The 20,097-nt window shown below is 49.8% G+C and overlaps 1 protein-coding gene across 2 annotated transcripts in view; it reads left to right on the top strand.

Moving 5' to 3' along the window:
- LOC137414319 (uncharacterized) overlaps nucleotides 1-19,027 on the top strand; it is a 36,564-nt gene extending 17,537 nt beyond the window's left edge. The window contains exons 2-5 of one of the 2 annotated variants that reach the window (XM_068099818.2): nucleotides 690-756; nucleotides 891-1,013; nucleotides 3,341-3,439; nucleotides 11,297-19,027. In XM_068099818.2, coding sequence (XP_067955919.2) covers nucleotides 935-1,013; nucleotides 3,341-3,439; nucleotides 11,297-12,003 — 885 coding nt within the window. In that variant the 5' untranslated portion in view covers nucleotides 690-756; nucleotides 891-934 and the 3' untranslated portion in view covers nucleotides 12,004-19,027. Of the gene's footprint in view, nucleotides 1-689; nucleotides 1,014-3,340; nucleotides 3,440-11,296 lie in introns of both variants that reach the window. The other variant, XM_068099812.2, reaches the window with a different exon arrangement.
- The last annotated feature ends 1,070 nt before the right edge of the window (nucleotides 19,028-20,097 follow it).

Below are 20,097 nucleotides of genomic sequence, written 5' to 3'. Positions count from 1 at the left end.
CCCCTTTAGGGGTTTACGGGGGGTTTGCCTCCCAAAATATGTATTTGCTTTCTTCTCAGAAACTACACACGCAATTTCGATGAAACTTCGTCACAACCTTCATCACCCGTGATCTACCAATGTTTGTTCAAGGCATTAGAAAAATTCAGGTCTGAGGAGGTATATGGGGTCCCCCCAAAATAGGTATTTTTTTGTTTGTTTGTTTTAAAATCTTATTAATTATGTTAGTATGATTCTACATGCTGCCCTGTCTCCTAGCAACCATTGAAGTTGGTTTAAAATACCTTTAGTCAATGCAGTGTACTGTTTACTCCACCAGGTCAGCACCAGGGGTATTGCCCCTATGCACCATTTATTTCCTATTATATTGGTGTAATTTTTGTAATGTAATTGTAATGTGTAATGTAATTTTGAATGCAAAATGCTTGAACCTGCAAGTTGTTTTTTTATTCGTTAAAATGGTCAAATTGCTGTGGTTTTTATAATACCACATAAATGTTAGCTATGCTTCATCTGCTGAGTCATGAGACAACAACAAAAAAAAAAAAAAAAACCCAACAATTTCAATGGTCTCTGGAACATGTTTATTTCAATGATCGAGACTTGGCTGTTATTATTATATGTGGTTTCATTTACGTTGTTTTGATCTTCCTAACCTGTTGACGTTCCTCTTTGTGTCTTCTTGGCAGAACTCAAAAGAACCTCAGACGTGTATTGGCTTGCTCAGAATCCCTGGACTGCAGCGTGATCCTCAAGGTAGTTAATGTGTACATCGTGCATCGACCCTGCTTTGCAAAGGGTAATATACAGTTTATTAGCTACTTAAAAGTTCACTTTCACCATGTATGCTGAACTCTGCAATTTCGAGAATTCTTGCTGTACACACCAAGGATCAGACCAACCCATCGGAAATGAATTTGAAAATGGTGAGGAGATGGAAAGATCTTCTGGAGTCCAGGTCAAAGCAGAAGGTATGGCCACCCATGGTCTTGAAGAGGAAAGGGACGAGGATGGTAAGTTATGGAAGCTGTTCAAAAAATCATTTTTCTGAGTAATATTTTTATTATTTTTAAATATATTGGGCTGCCAGGATAGCCAAGAGGTACGCACACTCCCTCTGATTTGTCTAACCTGGGTTCAGATATCAGCCTATCTATAAACTATCATCCCGTTGTTTCACAGGCAGAGTGATTCGTCAAGCCATCCCTCGGATGGATGTTAAACTGGGCGTCCCGTCTGCCGGATTTATTTGGTGGATGTTAAATATCCCATGGTGTCCTTCGCAAGGAGTAGGCGAGCAATCGCCGGCACCAAAAAATTCCAAGTTCCTGCCCTAACCAGCAGAGGGCATCAGCGGTACACCCACACCCTCAGCCAATGATGCTACCCCATAGCCTTGTGCTGCATATGAATGAAGAGGATGACTCAAATGTACTGTTCTAATTACCATTTTTTGTATGCAAATGTAATTTCATAGGTAGGTGTATTTATACAACTAGCAACGGTACCCGCCCTATGGGCGGGGCTTCAATTGGTAAGCCCAAATGAAAAGGCAAAATATCAGGAATTGAAGGCTTTTTTTATTTTAAACGATTCATATAAACATCCGTTGAATCTAATCACACGCAAATCATCAACATCTAAACAGTACATGGCACCCATTTTGAAAAAAGATTGAATTCTGCAAAACGGAAGCGGCCGCTACACGTCTTTCTCAGTCGCATGTTTATGTGTGAAGAGTGCGCGCCGAATCTGTAACATGGAAGCGGCCGCTACACCTGTTTCTCAGTCGCTTTGCACATGCTGCTACTTCGGAGCTACTTCGGAGCCACACGTTTATATAGGAAGAGCTCGTCAGGAGTCGATCTACTCTCTCCTGATACGTAGAATTTCAACAAAAGCCACATCACTGTTCATATCGGTAAATATTATTCCATTGTGTTTGGCAAAATTGGAAAACTTGGAAAAATTGGAAAAACAATATAGCCTATTTTACTCCAGGGGATCCCAGGAGTACCCACCCAAAATATCGTTGCGATCTGTTGAGCCGTTTTTGCGGTATCTTCGAACAGACAGACAGACGGACGGACATTTGGTGAATTATAGTAAGATGGATAACGACTAAACAACTAAATGGACCTTGCAGACTGTTTTGTTTTGCAAGTACCAAAACCCAGCAGAGAAAGAATCAATCAATCAATAGGCCGCCTGCTGCTTGAAATTAAATAAAAAATTGCCTCAGTATTATTAGAAGCTCCATGGACAACAAGGTGCACCAAAATCCCCCCTGAGCCTACAATACCTGGCTTTCCTAGGTGACAATTGGTAGAGAAATCTCCTCACCGACATGGTGCACAATGCTTTGGTTAGCCTTTAGAAACTGGAAGATGCACGAGCCAGGCAGGAGAAAAAAATTTAATGAACAGATGGTTGTAGGATGAGCTTTTTAAGGTGTAGGGGACGGTTGTAGGGTGAGCAAGTGTAGATGAACTATAGCCGTCACCATGCCCAACAGCACATCACATGGGGCCAGTCTGGTGCCTCGTGAGGAAAGAGTGGCGAGAGGAGTCTCAACTTGGAGCACATCCCTCTCGTTTGGGAGACGTGGAGTCTTGAGTGAGAATGAGTACCCAAGGCCTCGATTGAGCCAATGGTGGTTCACAGCTCCGGGAGTGTAGCTGTGATTTTCAAGTGAGAGGCGGATGGATTGGTTCTGTTACGGATGCAGATATCAATATGAATTTAAAAGTGGGACCACAAATGTGTTTTATGAGGACAGACCATTTGGATTCTAATGTTGGTGAATGTCAGAACGATGGAGCAATACCATCCAGAGCCCATGTCGATGAATGAACCACGAGAAGCGAAGATTTTCCTCGATCAGGTGAGGCTGTCACACACAGTGGAGCCAGGTGGTGGTGAAATCGTGAGAAGTTTGGCAATGTTTAGCTTCCAAGATCTGACACGAGATTTACTCCTTCCCTCCCGCACCCCATTAAAGCATCTCGCTTCCTGGCATCAAACCAGGGACATTGCACAATATGTAAGGCAAATGTGATAACCACTGCACCAAAATGCCATGATACTCCTTTTGGATGGGGCTTGTGTATCCCACTTTCCACTTCTTGAAGAAATGAAGCCTCAGGCCTTGAACATCACTGGTACCACCATAATCTGGCTCCCCAGCATCTGTTCATCATCATATACTGTATATGAAAGGGAAGTTGTATGAGGATTTGAATTTTTTTTTTGTTGCTAAGAACAGTTTTAAAACCTGCAATGTTCCTGAAGTCTATAAAATATGACTGTTTCAATTTACTACAAAAGTTTCATTTTTCAGATCTATTGGAAACGGTGAAAACGGAGCACGACTCATTTGATCCGATGGATTTGCCAGAAGAAGACTTCTGCGAATACGCATCAAGCTATCAACATCAAGGTTTGAGATGACGCACAAACATATTGCCGTGAATAAAAATGACAAATAGGTGGGGAGGGGGTTGCCAGTAATATTCAGTTTTGTAAAACATCAAGATTGTACGAGTGAGAACCATAACCTACTATCTGATACTTGCACTAATGAGTTAAACGTGTCGGGTTGAATTTACAAAAGGTGTTTAGCGAGCGTCTTGCTAACACATGCCTAACCCTTAAACACTGACAAAAACATATTTGTACGTATGCCCGTTTAAATAGCAATTTATAAAGGGAGATAAACGGAAAAAGAGGCGGGTAAACAAAAATGATCATACCCACCCGGAAATTGCGAGCTGTACCACTCTAGTGTGCCACTCATGAATAATTGGAACACTTCCTGTATAAACACTGACATGAAGGTAAAAAGCTTCCTGTATAAAGAATGACTTGAATGTTCGCTCATGGAAGATTTCCTGTAAAAAGAATGATATGAAGGTTTAGGATTTCCTGCATAAAGAATGACATGAAGGTTAAGGATTTCCTGTGCAAAGAATGACCTGAATGTTCGCTCATGGAAGATTTCCTGGATAGAGAATGACATGAAGGTTCGCTAATGGAAGATTTCCTGTATAAAGAATGACATGAAGGTTAAAGATTTCCTGCATAAAGAATGACATGAAGGTTAAAAGCTTCCTGTATAAAGAATGACATGAAGGTTCGCTATTGGAAGATTTCCTGTATAAAGAATGAGCTGAAGGTTCGATAATGGAAGATTTCCTGCATAAAGAATGACCTGACTGTTCGCTATTGGAAGATTTCCTGGATAAAGAATGACCTGAAGGTTCGCTAATGGAAGATTTCCTGTATAAAGAATGACCTGAATGTTCGCCAATGGAAGATTTCCTGTATAAAGAATGACATTGAAGGAACTGCGCTCCAACGCGAGTCGAAAGAATTGACGCGACCAAAGACGGAATTCGTCCGAGTTGCTTTATTGAAACAAAACAGCTCAGGTATTCTGACAAGCCCGTTTTTCGGGCAGCAATATATATACACATTTATGTCGGGAAGTTTGCCCGGCAAAAGCTATACCGGGCATGCCCGGGTGTCAAGGGCGAGCCTTGGAAAGGCGAGTCTGGACCTGCCCGGGCGTGTTTGGCTGCGGCCTGGCAAGTCGAGGCTGGGCGTGCCCGGGCGCTCTGGGCGAGCCCTGGAAAGGCGATAGCGGGCATGCCCGGACGCTCTGGGCGAGCCCTGGAAAGGCGATAGCGGGCATGCCCGGACGCTCTGGGCGAGCCCTGGAAAGGCGATAGCGGGCATGCCCGGACGCTCTGGGCGAGCCCTGGAAAGGCGATAGCGGGCATGCCCGGACGCTCTGGGCAAGCCCTGGAAAGGCGATAGCGGGCATGCCCGGACGCTCTGGGCGAGCCCTGGAAAGGCGATAGCGGGCATGCCCGGACGCTCTGGGCGAGCCCTGGAAAGGCGATAGCGGGCATGCCCGGACGCTCTGGGCGAGCCCTGAAAAGGCGATAGCGGGCATGCCCGGACGCTCTGGGCGAGCCCTGGAAAGGCGAGAGCGGGCATGCCCGGGAAAGACGAGACCGGGCGTGCCCGGGAGGTTCGGGCGTGCCCGGGAACAGTGAGTCCGGGCATGCCCGGGAGAGGCGCGTCTGGCCGTGTTCTGGCCGGTGCAAGGCGATTGTGTGCATCCAGCGGTAACCGCTACACACGCCCCTCCAGAATCGACCTGCACCGGCAGGGTCAATTTAAGGGGGGTCCAGATGACCCGGCCGAAGCGACCCCTGGAGGGTCGTGGGGAGGGGTCCGACGTGGTGGTGGGTGGTCGAGCGGGGGGAACTGTGGACGGGGGGCGGGCTCGCCGCGGAGGAAGAGCCAACCGTGGTGGTCGGTCGACGTCCATGTGCGCCGGTTTGAGGCGGTCCACAGAAATCCGGTCCGGCCGGCCGCCGAAGTCGACGATGAAAGACATTGTCGCCCCGTCGCAGGACCCGGAAGGGCCCGTCGTACGGCGGCCGGAGTGGCCCCCAGTGCGCGTCATGACGCACAAAGACGTACTCCGCTGTGCGAAGCGCCGGGGGGACGTAGGACTGGGGGCCACCGTGGCGGGACGTCGGCACGGGGGCAAATCGTCGGGCGGCCTCCTGGAGGTCCGAGCGCTGGCGAGCGGCGGACCAGGGACTGGTAGCGTCGGGCACGAATTCGCCCGGGACGCGGAGCGGCTGGCCGTAGACGAGCTCGGCGGCGGACGCCTGGAGGTCTTCCTTGGGGGCCGTGCGAAGGCCCAAAAGGACCCACGGCAGCCGGTCGACCCAACCGTCGTCCTGAAGGCCGGCCATGAGTGCGGCCTTCATGGAGCGGTGAAACCGCTCGCACAACCCGTTGGCTTGGGGGTGGTAGGCCGTGGTGCGGTGCAGCGTGACCCCCAACGAACGGGCGACCGCGCCCCAAAGCTCAGACGTGAACTGTGGGCCGCGGTCGGACGAGATGTCCGCTGGTGCGCCGAAGCGCGCGACCCAGGTGGCGATGAACGCCTGCGCCACGTCGGCGGTGGTGGTGGAGGCGAGGGGCACAGCCTCCGGCCACCTCGTGGTCCTGTCCACCATGGTGAGCAGGTGGGTGAACCCCCGCGAGGGGGGCAGGGGACCCACCAGGTCCACGTGGACGTGGTCGAAACGCCGTTCAGGCACGGCGAAAGGTGCCAGCGGGGCCTGGGTGTGGCGGTGGACCTTGACCCGCTGGCAGGCCGTGCAGGCGTTGGCCCAGTCGCGGATGTTTCGTCGAAGGCCGTGCCAGACGAAAGGCGCCGACACCAGCTTCTGAGAAGCTTTCCGGCCCGGGTGAGAAAGGCCGTGGATGGAGGCGAAGATGCGGCGCTGCCAGGAAACGGGCACGATGGGGCGAGGCTGGCCCTGGGAGACGTCGCAGAGCAGGACGGTGCCCGCGAAGGGAATGTCGGCCAGGCGGAGGCCCGTGTCCGCCGCACGGAGTGCCTGCACCGAGGCGTCGGTGGTCTGGTCGGCCGCCATGAGCGCGAAGTCCACGCCGAGGTGGACCGCGTTCGCGCTGGCCCGAGAAAGACAGTCGGCCACGGCGTTGTCTTTGCCGGCGACGTGCCGGATGTCCGTGGTGAACTCCGACACGGCGGAGAGGTGGCGCTGCTGGCGGGCCGACCACGGCTCTGTGACTTTAGCCATTGCATAGACCAATGGCTTGTGGTCGACGAAAGCCGTGAACGGGCGGCCCTCCAGGAGGTGTCGGAAATGGCGAACGGCCAGGAATAGCCCGAGCAGCTCGCGGTCGAACGTGCTGTAGTTTAACTCGTTCGGCCGGAGTTGCCGGCTGAAAAAAGCGAGTGGCTGCCAAACCCCGTCCACCCATTGCTCATGGACGGCGCCCACCGCGTAGTTGGAGGCGTCCGTAGTGAGGGCGATGGGCGCGTTGAGCACCGGGTGAGCCAGCAGCGTTGCGTCGGCGAGGGCCCGTTTGGCGCTGGCGAAGGCCGCGTCCATGGCCGCGGACCAAACAATGTCATGCTTGGCCGGCTTGCCCCGGAGGGCCTCGTAAAGGGGCCGCATGAGCTGAGCAGCGCGGGGCACGAATCGGTGATAAAAATTCACCATGCCGAGGAACTCTTGGAGGGCCTTGATGGAACGGGGACGTGGGAACGTGGTGATGGCCTCGACCTTGGTCGGCAGCGGCACGGTCCCGGTCTTGGTGATGCGGTGGCCCAAAACGTCAACGGTCGTCGCGCCGAAGTGGCATTTGACCGGGTTGACAATTAAGCCGTGCTCGCTGAGGCGACCGAACAGTGTTCGGAGGTGGAGGAGGTGCTCGGCGCGGGACGTGCTGGCGACGAGGATATTGTCCAGATAGACGAAAAGAAACGGCAGGTCGCGCAGCACGCCGTCCAAGCGCTGGAACGCCTGGGCCGCGTTCTTGAGGCCAAACGGCATCCGCAAAAATTCGAACAGGCCGAGCGGCATGATGACGGCCGTCTTCGGGACGTCGGCCGCCCGGACAGGTACCTGGTGGTAGCCCCGTATCAGGTCAATTTTCGAAAAGATGACCCGTCCCGCCAAACGGGCGGAAAAGTCCTGAATATGCGGGATCGGGTACCTGTCGGGGGTGGTAGCGTCGTTGAGACGGCGGTAGTCGCCACACGGGCGCCATCCACCCCCCGGCTTTGGCACGATGTGCAGTGGCGAGGCCCACGCGCTATCGGAGCGCCGCACGATGCCGAGGTGCTCCAACGCGTCGAACTCAGCCTTCGCCACGGCGAGCTTGGCCGGGTCGAGGCGGCGGGCCCTGGCGTAGACCGGCGGGCCCGTAGTGGGTATGTGGTGCTCGATCCCGTGCCGCACCGCGACGGCCGAAAACGTCGGCCGCGTGAGGGCCGGGAATTCCGCGAGCAGGCGAGCGAACTCGTTCGCTGCCGGGAGGGCGCACGCCAGTTCGGTCGGCGCAGAGCTGCTCATCGTGCACGCCAGGGAGCTGAAGGTCTCGGCGTTGACAAGGCGACGACGTTTGACGTCGACCAGCAGTCCGTGCGCGCAGAGGAAGTCGGCGCCCAGCAAAGCCATGGGGACGCAGGCGGTCACAAAAGTCCATTGAAAACGCTGGCTGCCGAAGCAGAGGGTGACGACGCGTGGGCCGAAAGTGCGTATGGCCGAGCCATTAGCAGCGACCAAAGAGGGGCCACAAACGGCGTCCCGCCTGTCCTGCTCGGAGGCGGGTATGACGCTCAGTTGGGCGCCGGTGTCACACAGGAAACGCTGCCCAGACGCTTTGTCCCGAATAAACAGCAAGTTGCCCGAGTGGCCGGCGCTCATGGCTGGGAATGAACGCCGGCCCGGCCGTTTCCCGACCTGCCAAAAGTGCACGGGGGCCGGCACGTCCGAGCCTTGTGTCCGAACCTGGCGTGGTAATAACACCACGCCCGGTCAGGTGGAGGCCCCGGCCGTCGTGTCGGAAGCGGGCGGTGCGGCATGGCGGCCGCCAGTTGCACCGGCAGTTCGGCCTCCAACCGCGCAGGGCGCTCGGGCGTCGTGGGCGTCGCCTCGGACGGCGGCGGGCTCCAGGTAACCGCGCCGATGTGCTGGCCCGCCGAGGAGATCTTATCGGCTTCCCTGGCGAGGGCGCGGGAATCCGTGATCAACGTGCCAGCCAGGGCGAGGCGTACCGGGTGAGGCAGCTGGCGAAGGAACAGCTCGCGGAACAGAAAATCCAGAGAGTGCTCACCGAGCAACGAGAGCATATAGTCCATGCGCTCTGACGGGCGCGTGTCGCCGAGCTCGGGCAGAGCGAGCAGGCGCCGTGCGCGTGCTGCCGGTGAGAGGGCGAAAGCGTCGAGGAGGAGTGTCTTCAGCGCGTCGTATTTGTCAGCAGCCGGCGGGTGCTCGAGGAGGCTCAAGGCGCGGGCCGCGGTGGCGGAACCGAGCACCGCCACAACATGGTGGAAGCGGGTGTCGTCCGCGGTGATGCCTCGCAGGGCGAACTGAGAGTCCGCCTGAGCGAACCAAACAGCCGCGTGAGCCTCCCAGAAGGTAGGCAGTTTAAGCGTCACTGCCGTATCCATGTCGGTAGGTCACCAATGAAGGAACTGCGCTCCAACGCGAGTCGAAAGAATTGACGCGACCAAAGACGGAATTCGTCCGAGTTGCTTTATTGAAACAAAACAGCTCAGGTATTCTGACAAGCCCGTTTTTCGGGCAGCAATATATATACACATTTATGTCGGGAAGTTTGCCCGGCAAAAGCTATACCGGGCATGCCCGGGTGTCAAGGGCGAGCCTTGGAAAGGCGAGTCTGGACCTGCCCGGGCGTGTTTGGCTGCGGCCTGGCAAGTCGAGGCTGGGCGTGCCCGGGCGCTCTGGGCGAGCCCTGGAAAGGCGATAGCGGGCATGCCCGGATGCTCTGGGCGAGCCCTGGAAAGGCGATAGCGGGCATGCCCGGACGCTCTGGGCGAGCCCTGGAAAGGCGAGAGCGGGCATGCCCGGGAAAGACGAGACCGGGCGTGCCCGGGAGGTTCGGGCGTGCCCGGGAACGGTGAGTCCGGGCATGCCCGGGAGAGGCGCGTCTGGCCGTGTTCTGGCCGGTGCAAGGCGATTGTGTGCATCCAGCGGTAACCGCTACAACATGAAGGTTCGCTAATGGAAGATTTGTTGTATAAAGAATGACATGAAGGTTCGCTAATGGAAGATTTCTTGTATAAAGAATGACATGAAGGTTCGCTATTGGAAGATTTCCTGTATAAAGAATGACCTGAATGTTCGCTATTGGAAGATTTCCTGTATAAAGAATGACCTGAAGGTTCGATAATGGAAGATTTCCTGTATAAAGAATGACCTGAATGTTTGCTATTGGAAGATTTCCTGTATAAAGAATGACATGAAGGTTAAAGATTTCCTGTAAAAAGAATGACATGAAGGTTAAAGATTTCCTGTATAAAGAATGACATGAAGGTTAAAAGCTTCCTGTATAAAGAATGACATGAAGGTTCGCTATTGGAAGATTTCCTGTATAAAGAATGAGCTGAAGGTTCGATAATGGAAGATTTCCTGTATAAAGAATGACCTGAATGTTCGCTATTGGAAGATTTCCTGTATAAAGAATGACCTGAATGTTCGATAATGGAAGATTTCCTGTATAAAGAATGACATGAAGGTTCGCTAATGGAAGATTTCCTGCATAAAGAATGACCTGAAGGTTCGATAATGGAAGATTTCCTGCATAAAGAATGACCTGAAGGTTCGATAATGGAAGATTTCCTGCATAAAGAATGACCTGAAGGTTCGATAATGGAAGATTTCCTGCATAAAGAATGACCTGAAGGTTCGATAATGGAAGATTTCCTGCATAAAGAATGACCTGAAGGTTCGATAATGGAAGATTTCCTGTATAAAGAATGACCTGAAGGTTCGATAATGGAAGATTTCCTGTATAAAGAATGACCTGAAGGTTCGATAATGGAAGATTTCCTGTATAAAGAATGACCTGAAGGTTCGATAATGGAAGATTTCCTGCATAAAGAATGACCTGAAGGTTCGATAATGGAAGATTTCCTGCATAAAGAATGACCTGAAGGTTCGATAATGGAAGATTTCCTGCATAAAGAATGACCTGAAGGTTCGATAATGGAAGATTTCCTGCATAAAGAATGACCTGAAGGTTCGATAATGGAAGATTTCCTGTATAAAGAATGACCTGAAGGTTCGATAATGGAAGATTTCCTGTATAAAGAATGACATGAAGGTTCGATAATGGAAGATTTCCTGTATAAAGAATGACCTGAAGGTTCGATAATGGAAGATTTCCTGTATAAAGAATGACCTGAAGGTTCGATAATGGAAGATTTCCTGTATAAAGAATGACATGAAGGTTCGCTCATGGAAGATTTTTCAGTATGAAGAATGACATGAAGGTTCGCTCATGGAAGATTTCCTGTATAAAGAATGACATGAAGGTTAAAAGCAACACTGAAAAGAGGCATGGCCTGCGTTAACCTCTTATTTGCTGGTATCTTCTTTAGAAGCATTCAAGTGTTGCATATGCACAGCCTTAATGCCCTGAATATATTCAAACCAAACAAAAATAACATCCATCATCGAGATTCGTACAAACAAAATGTATACCCACAAGTAGTTCAAATGCTGTATAATTTACATTGAGATCTTCATTACCCCGTGTGGAAACGTTGCCGTTATTCAATGCATTTTCATCGTTATGACGCAATGTTGAACCGTTCACACAAAAAACTGCTTTGTAAAGACATTTCTTTCCCCGTTTGTACTTTCATAGTTTTTGAAAAGATAACGTTGTAGATAAAGGTATTAAATGTATTTGTCAATTGTCTCCTCAGAAGAAGAACCACCGCGTGTTGGAATGTTCTCCTGCACCGTGTGCCGTTTGCATTTTACCACCGAAGATGCGCTCCAGCAGCACCTGAACAAGGACCACGACGTCGACGTCGACCCGAAATACGCGTTTTGCGAGTGCTCTCAATGCAGCTACGGTCCCACTACGCCCGACGATTTGAACGAAGAAGCGGTCAAGTGTGAGGAAAGCGGGTACAAGCGAGACTACGAGCACCCTCGACCTGAACCTCGGTCATCGACTTGTCAACAGTGCATAGAAACGCACACCGACGAGCCTCGATACAAATGCACGGCGTGCGGAAGGGCGTTTATTCGGCCATCCCATCTTAAAAAACACATGACGACCCACGGCGAAGACCGCCCTTACAAGTGCGCCACGTGCCACAAGAGCTTCACCCATTCGGTGCATTGCCAGCAACACATGAAAATGCACAGCGAGCGCCCGTACAAATGCGCAACGTGTGGGAAAACCTTCATCCTTTCCTCGCACCTCAAAACGCACATGAAGATACACAGCGGAGAATGTCTGTACAAGTGCACCACGTGTGGAAAAGGCTTCGTTCATTCGGCAGCCTGCCGTGCGCACATGCGGGTTCACAGCAGGGAGTGCCCTTACAAGTGTGACACCTGTGGAAAGACATTTATTTACTTGTCAACATATTGGAATCACAAATCCCAACTACATTCGTAAACCCAAGAATGGATGGGGCGACCGGTGAGCAAAGGGAGAAGTCAGAGAGAATAGAGAAAGACCATGGAGGACAACTTGACATGGCCATATTAAAGAACTGGAGAGAATAAGACGGAACAGATCTAGGACAGCAATTTCACAAGTGGGGCAAATATTGGCACCCTTACACATGAGCAGAGGTAAGCAGTAAGATTGATATGGTGGAAAGAAACAAAGAATGGGTTGCTAGACGACTATGTGGGATAAGGATGGCGATGGGGAGGAACAAAGTCGAAGGGGTAAGAGGGAAAAACCAGATGCAGACTTCGAGAGTCACTGCCTATTTGTATTGGGAAAGGAATAGGCCCTGCACGTCATCCTCCGAATGAGAAATACCTAATACCTCAAAATTATTAGCTTATCCATCCAAGGGTTTAAGATAGGGTCATGGAGCAGTACCAGGAGGATGACCTTTTTTTTTTGCTCTTCAAATCAGAAGATAGGGATAGCTTCTGGCTCATTATTTTTTCTGTTGAGGAACTGTCCAACACAAAGTGGTGTCAACTGCAAGCGGTACAGAAGATCCCACCACCCCTGACCCACCCCCTATGTAGGTTCAAGTAAAAAAAAGCAGTCTGTCCAGTAAAATACACATAGACAGCTGCTTGCATGCACAGAGGCAATGTGCAAGTCTGTAAAGGAGAGGACGTGAGGTACTGTTTGAGCAGGCTGGATACCAGACAGTGTCAAACACTGAAATGTCCATGAGTCCACATTGGTGTGTTACACAATGTTCAGGGTGTTCGTCCATTGCTTAGTTAACAGCGGCACCATGTCAAGAATAGAGCCAGGCCGGAAAGCAAGCTTAAAATGCACTATGTAAACCCTCCCTCCACTCACACCCCTTTGACTTTTCACCCATATACAACAGGCATTTTAAGGCCATTTTCCCTGCTCGAGCGGGGGTTAGCCTTGCGGTCCCCATGACAATCTTCTCCATTTTGCCCTATTTTCTGCATCTCCCCGTGTTAAACCCTTTGCCCACATTTCTTCTTCCACTATCTTTAGCCAAGTCTTTCTCGGTCTTCCCCGTCCTCTACTTCCTTCTACATTCATTTCCATCACTCTTCTCAACCAGTCACTTTCATCCTTCCTCAACACATGACCAAACCATCTCAACCTGTTCCTCTTCACAGCATCCATCACAGGCTCCATTCCCATCATCTTTCGCAATTCATCATTTGTCTTCCTCTCTCTCAACGATACTCTGCACATCCATCGAACCATTCGCATTTCCACCCTTTCCAGCCTTCGTTGCTGCTCTACGTTCATTACCCATGTCTCGCTCCCATAAATCATAACTCTTCTCACACATGCAGCATACACCTTTCCCTTCAGCTTCAACGACACTCCCCTCCTCATCAGCACGCCACTCAGTTCCCAAAACTTCTTCCATGCACATCTCACTCTAGCAACCGTTGCCGAGTCTGATCCACCTTCTCCATTCACCCATATACAACAACAACAACAACAGGCATTTTAAGGCCATTTTCCCTGCAAGAGCGGGGGTTAGCCTTGCGGTCCCCATGACAATGTTCTCCATTTTGCCCTATTTTCTGCATCTCCCCTTGTTAACCCCCTTACCCGCATTTCTTCTTCGATCATCTTTAGCCAAGTCTTTCTCGGTCTTCCCCGTCCTCTACTTCCTTCTACATTAATTCCCATCACTCTTTTCAACCAGTCACTTTCATCCTTCCTCAACACATGACCAAACCATCTCAACCTGTTTCCCTTCACAGCATCCATCACAGGCTCTATTCCCATCATCTTTCGCAATTCATCATTTGTCTTCCTCTCTCTCAACGATACTCCACACATCCACCGAACCATTCGCATTTCCTATTTCCACCCTCTCCAGCCTTCGTTGCTGCTCTACGTTCATTACCCATGTCTCACTCCCATAAATCATAACACTACTCACACATGCAGTTGTCCACTACTCACACACCTTTCCCTTCAGCTTCAATGACACTCCCCTCCTCGTCAGCACGCCACTCATTTCCCGAAACTTCTTCCATGCACATCTCACTCGAGCAACCGTTGCCGAGTCTGATCCACCTTCTCCATTCAGCATGTCTCCAAGGTAACAAAATGTTTTCACACCTTCCAGCTTCATGCCATCTCCAAGATCCAACTCAACATTTCCCCCATCTGCAGCTCCCTCTGTGCACACCTTACACTTGATTGTAGCTGCCACACTGGTTAATGACCCTCTCAAACCACTACATTTTTGATGAACCCACTCAGCGCACATTGTACATTGAATGGAATTCACTCCGACACCCTTCCTGCACACAGCACAAGGCCACTTCCCAGTTCTTTCCACCTCACCACATGCTTTACCACTTGCCATCACCTTCGTTTTTCCGATATTCACCTTCAGACCTTTTGTCTCCATACATTCCTTCCACTTGTTCATCTTCTCCTTCAGTCCATCCATACTTTCTGCAATCAACACCAGATCATCTGCATACAACTCCCACGGTAAACCCTCCTTTACGTTCCGAGCCAGCACCTCCATCACAGCTACAAATAGTAGTGGACTTAGTACCGACCCCTAATGCACTCCCACCTTCACCTCAAACTCACCACTGTTCCCGTCCTTCGTCCTTACAGCTGTGCGCGCTCTTTTGTACATTGCCATCACTACTCTGATCAACCATTCCTCCACTCCTAACTTCCTCAATGCCCATGTCACTACTTCATGTGGAACCCTATCAAATGCTTTCTCCAGATCAACAAACCCAAGAAACAACTTCTTCCTCTTCTCCATGTACTTCTCCTGCAACTGCCTCACAATAAAAATCGCGTCTGTCGTTCCTCTTCCTGGCATAAATCCAAACTGCATTTCGTCAATGCACCTTTCACCTTTATGTCGCAGACAACCAAGTGGTGCTGTGAAACAGCCTCCTCCCCTGGGATCACCTTTGTGTCCCGGAGGTGCCCCCTATCTACTTTCTTCCTTATCCTCCTCTCCAACACCCTTTCCAATACCTTCATTCCATGCTCCAATAACTTTATCGCTCCAGAGGGTCACCTTTCCCCTTGTATAGCGGGACGAGGGTACTCAGTTCCCAATCCACTGGAATGCGGCCTTCTTTCACCTCCAGATTACAGATCTCTATCATTCTCTTCACACCCCAATTTCCCGCTGCCTTCAACATATCTCCCACAACTCCCGTTGGCCCTCCCGCTTTTCTACTCTTCATTGCTTTTATCGCTTCCTCAACTTCCTCCTCGGTTATCTTCTCTGCCGGTCCTAAAACTGGGTTACTCTCTGTGTTGCCATCTCATTCATTCTCTGTATTCAACAGCATTTCCATATATCTTTTCCATCTTCCTTTAATTCCATCTGGGTCCACAACGATTTGTCCCACTTCATCCTTCAAACAACTCACCCCCATCACATCTCTCTTTCGCTATCTGCTTTGCAATCCTGAATACCGCTCTCTGACCCTCTTCCGAATCCAAGCGTTCTCCAAACATTTTCCTACATGCCTCCTGTGCCTTTGCTACCTTTCTTTGCAGCTGTCTTGGCTGCCTTATAACTTTCATGCTCTGCTGTTTCTGCTCCCGTACCCTTCGCCTTCTGCCACTCCTTGAACTTCTTCCTCTTCTCGTCAATCTTCTTTCCAACTTCGTCATCCCACCACCATGTTTCCGAGTGCCTCTGTGGTCCTTTTGTCCATCCATTGATTTGATTTTGTCCATTTGATTTTCAGAATCATTGGAATCTCCCGCGATGACGCTATCTCCGAGGACCTTTCACTTACTCACCGCAGGCAGGTTGGTGGTCTTTCCGTCTTCTACCGACTCCTCTCCGGCCTTGCTCCCCCAGCTCTCTCTGGGCTCTGTCCCCCAAATATTCCTGCAGGTCGCACAAGATCTGCCTGCAACCCTCTTATGGTTAAACTGCCAAAATCAAGACTCTCTGCTCACCTTCACTCCTTCATTCCTCTTTTCTCCTGCCTCTGGAACAAACTCCCTCACTCTCTTCAATCCCACTCCTCCCTCCAGGTCTTTAAAACGGCTGTTCACCACCATCTCTTATCTTCCCCAATCCAAAACCATGATCTTTTCTACCCCCGCTAATTTCACCCCAAATCCACTTTTTTGAGGTGACTTTTGTCTTCTTTCCTGGATGTCCTTTGTGTCCTTGCGTTTTATGCCTATCCTGCCTCCCCTCAGGCCCTCTCCCTCCCACACATCTCCCGATGTCCCTGCTCTCAAATGTTGTTTGTGTGCTTCCTCCCCTTCTCTCCCCATCTTATCGACCGCTCCCCTTTTTATATACTTTGTTTGCTTGTTTGATAAATGTTAGCTCTTTCACGAGCCTCGACTCTGTATACAAAAAAAAAAAAAAAAAAAATCCACATACCTCACCAACGGCTCCCAACAGACTATCTTTCATTGACATCCAACCACTTTCAAGCTCAACCACATCATCCTCCACCATACTCAGCCTCGCTTTTAATGCCTCCCTCACTGTCACCTCTTTCAACCTCCACACCTTCCTTCTCGGTTGGTACTTCCCCCGCCGAGCTCTCCTCGCACCTTTCACCTTTATGTCGCAGACAACCAAGTGGTGCTGTGAAACAGCGTCCTCCCCTGGGATCACCTTTGTGTCCCGGAGGTGCCCCCTATCTCGCCTACGCACCAGCAGGTAGTCAACGGTTGTCGTCGACCCACCTGACGTGTATGTAACAAGCTTATTATCCTCTTTCTGGAACTGAATATTACAAATCAACAAATCAGCTCCATCAGCAAACTCCAAAATCCTTTCACCTTCTCCATTTCTCACACCATATCCGTAACCCCCATGAACTCCCTCAAAACCGTCCATACTACTTCCCACATGTCCATTTAGGTCTCCTCCTACCACAACAACTTCCTCATCTTTCACGTTTCCATCAGCTTCTCTATAGCACACCAGAACTTGTCCTTCTCTTCATCGCTCCGACCAACCTGCGGAGCATATCCCGAGATGATGTTCACCAAGAGCTTTCCAATCATCATTTTCACCATCATCAACCTATCACTCACTCTAGTCACACTCACCACACTGTCTACAAACTCCTCAGAAAACAGGACACCAACACCATTCACACCCTCCGGGCACCCTTGCCACACAAACTTATATTTCTGTCCCTGCCTACCCTTCACCATTCTCACACCACTTCCCTTCCATCTCGTCTCCTGCACACAACATATGTCCACTCTTCTTCTGACCAATACTTCCACCACTTCTCCTGATCTCCCTGTCATTGTCCCTACATTCCATGTCCCAAATCTCAGAAACCGATCTCCACGTCGGGCGTCAGACGTTTCGTCGTCCTAAATGGAATGATTTCCACCCTTGCTTCGATCGGGTTCCCCACCTTGAGTTTTGACGAGAGGGAGTGGGGTCCCCCACGGGGTACTTCGGGCTGTACCCTGCCCATATGTAGTCGTAATTGTCATGGTTCGCTTTTTGAGGCAATGTTTTTATGGCCGGATGCCCTTCCTAACGCCAACCCTTTTAGTCGCCTCTTACGACACGCAGGGATACGGTGTACCTATTCTAAACCGGGGTACACACCGGATGCAGTACTTTATTAATCCACCCTCTACCCACATTTCCTTTTGCTCTGACAAAAGGCTCACCACACTCAGTAATGATGTCCACTCTTGCATCTTCAGATGCATATGGCTGCCAAAGGAGTTTCTTGACTGTTGGGCACAATGCTGGTTGGGTCGCCACTCCTACGCAGGACACTCAAATGGCTCATTCATCCCAGCAAGCTGGCACTCATTTTGCCAACCTTGGAATGATGACAGGCTTTCAATCCCACCTGGTGTTAATTCAATGACCGACCAGGATTTCAACTCAGGACCCTAGAATCCCAAGCCAGCACCCAAACCGTTAAAACCAATACCATGCTCAGTAAACCGTAGCTCATTTCAAATGGCGGTTATCAAACTAGTATTGGCTTCGAGTTGATCAAATTCAATGTCTGACTTGTCGGCTGACGCACACTAACACTTGCCTTCGCCAAGACGAGTATTCCATTGCTTTTGTGCAACTCTCAGACCATCCAGCTGGCATGCACCAGAGGAGTACTCGACCCTGGTGCCTCACTTAAAAAGCACCCTGAAAAATATGCAGAATACCCTGAATAAAATTAATTTATTTCCAAACTGCCTGGACCCCGCTGCAATCTGCCATTTTGGCTTACGACTATGAAATCTCAGCGACGCGTATCTGGAAACCAGTGAGTGGCCGAATGCAACTCTTCTGAAATGATTTATGCATATCTGGGATTGTTCTTCGCCGAGGTGCCTTAAACACCTGCTCCTCCACACCTGACTTGTGGTTAATGCATAATGCCCCATCGATTCCAACCAAGAGGGTCTGAACCTAGTCCTCCTAAGAATGGACACATTTCACATCTTGTGACGCATCTCAACGTTTCCAGCAGTTGACAAGTCTTCTGCGCAGATAGGCCAAGATGCTTCCTTGTACCATATGTCGTTGCCTCATCCCATGCTTCTGTATTATGGGTGAAGACGAAATATTTTAGCAAAAGCCAATATAACTGAAGGGTCATGTTGAAGATCAAGTGAAGTTTTTCCCATTTTTAAGAACATGAAATGGCATCTATCCGCATCTTTGAATTATATCGAAATGAGCAAGTTTTTTTTTTTTTGCTTGTTTGTAATGCATTGTAAGTACAATGTAAAATGTACGTTTTTACGCATAATTAACTTTTTATATCACAATTCCTCATTTAATTGCTCGAACATTATAATGTCCTGAAGTTTGCTCGAGAAGCTGCTGTAGCCTCGATTGAGCAACGTGATATATTCCCTTGTCTTTATTTCTTTCAGAATGTACGATGATTTCATTCTGTTCAGCATTGATGTGATTTATGTTGTACACACGTGTGATTTGTGACTAATTATGTAATTTTTGCCTTGACCAATACAACTGTTTTTGTCACCTGGAGCGCTGTCAGCAATATAGGAGGTTGCTAAGATTTTTATTATTGCCCCCCTGCCCCTCCAACAAGTTCGGACATTAAAATGAGCTCCGACCGACCGATCATCCGTCCACGTACTTGTGTACATGATATTTCAAAAACGGTTGAACATTTAGCTTTCGTATTGCAGACATCTATTCCTCACGACCAAGCCTGGTGCTGGCTTAGCGGTTAGGGTGCCGGCTTGGGATCCTAGGATCCTGGGATCGAATCCCGGTCGATTGCTAAATTAACACCAGGAGGGTTGACTCAGCCTGTCATCCTTCCGAAGTCGGCAAATTTGAGTACCAGTTCACTGGTAATTCCCTGTGTGTCGCAAGAGGCGACTAACAGGGTTGGCGGCAGGAAGGGCATCCGACCATAAAACATTGCTTCAAAAAAGGGGACCACGGTGCCCAAAAAAGGCCAACCCCTGCTCTGCGGGGAAAAATGGCCTCTAAAGGTGGTTCTTATTCCTCACGACATTATCTCAACCCGATTATATCACGGCTGTGACTGGCTGAACAACTTCATGGCAAAGCATTGTTGCCATGGCAACCATCTCGGTAACTTGGCTTGTTTACACGATATTTTTTTAAACGTTCAAATTTAGCTTTCATATTACACAGATCTATCCCTCATACCACCCATCAGCAGGAACCTAGAGTGTCGGCTCTATATGCACATTTATGGTTTCCCTGGACTCATTTTACAGATGGCATTATTTTAAATGCAGCATAAAAGAAAGTTTCTGTCGGACATGAAAAGTGAAAAGATGTCTTGAAAAGAAAGAAAAATACTGTATGCAAGCACGCGCACACGCACACGAGGTCTGACAAAGTTCCAGAACTGATGTTTTTTTTCTCGACAGGTGGCAGCACTGGCTTGGATTTCGTAATTGGACGTGCATCGTGATCTTCCTGTCAGTATTGCGTTAGCCGTTGTATCGATTGGTTGTGTTGTGTAGCCCGTACTGGAGTTTTGTTAAAACTACAAGTGTTGCAATCGTGTTCTGAAAATGAACAACAAATTTATGGAACGGAGAATCATCTTTGTT

Source organism: Myxine glutinosa, chromosome 1 (assembly GCF_964187855.1).
Source record: "Myxine glutinosa chromosome 1, kmMyxGlut1.1, whole genome shotgun sequence".
Lineage (NCBI taxonomy): Eukaryota > Metazoa > Chordata > Myxini > Myxiniformes > Myxinidae > Myxine > Myxine glutinosa.
The sequence above is the reverse complement of the archived record's forward strand: the minus strand, read 5'-3'. Positions and strand labels throughout refer to the sequence as shown.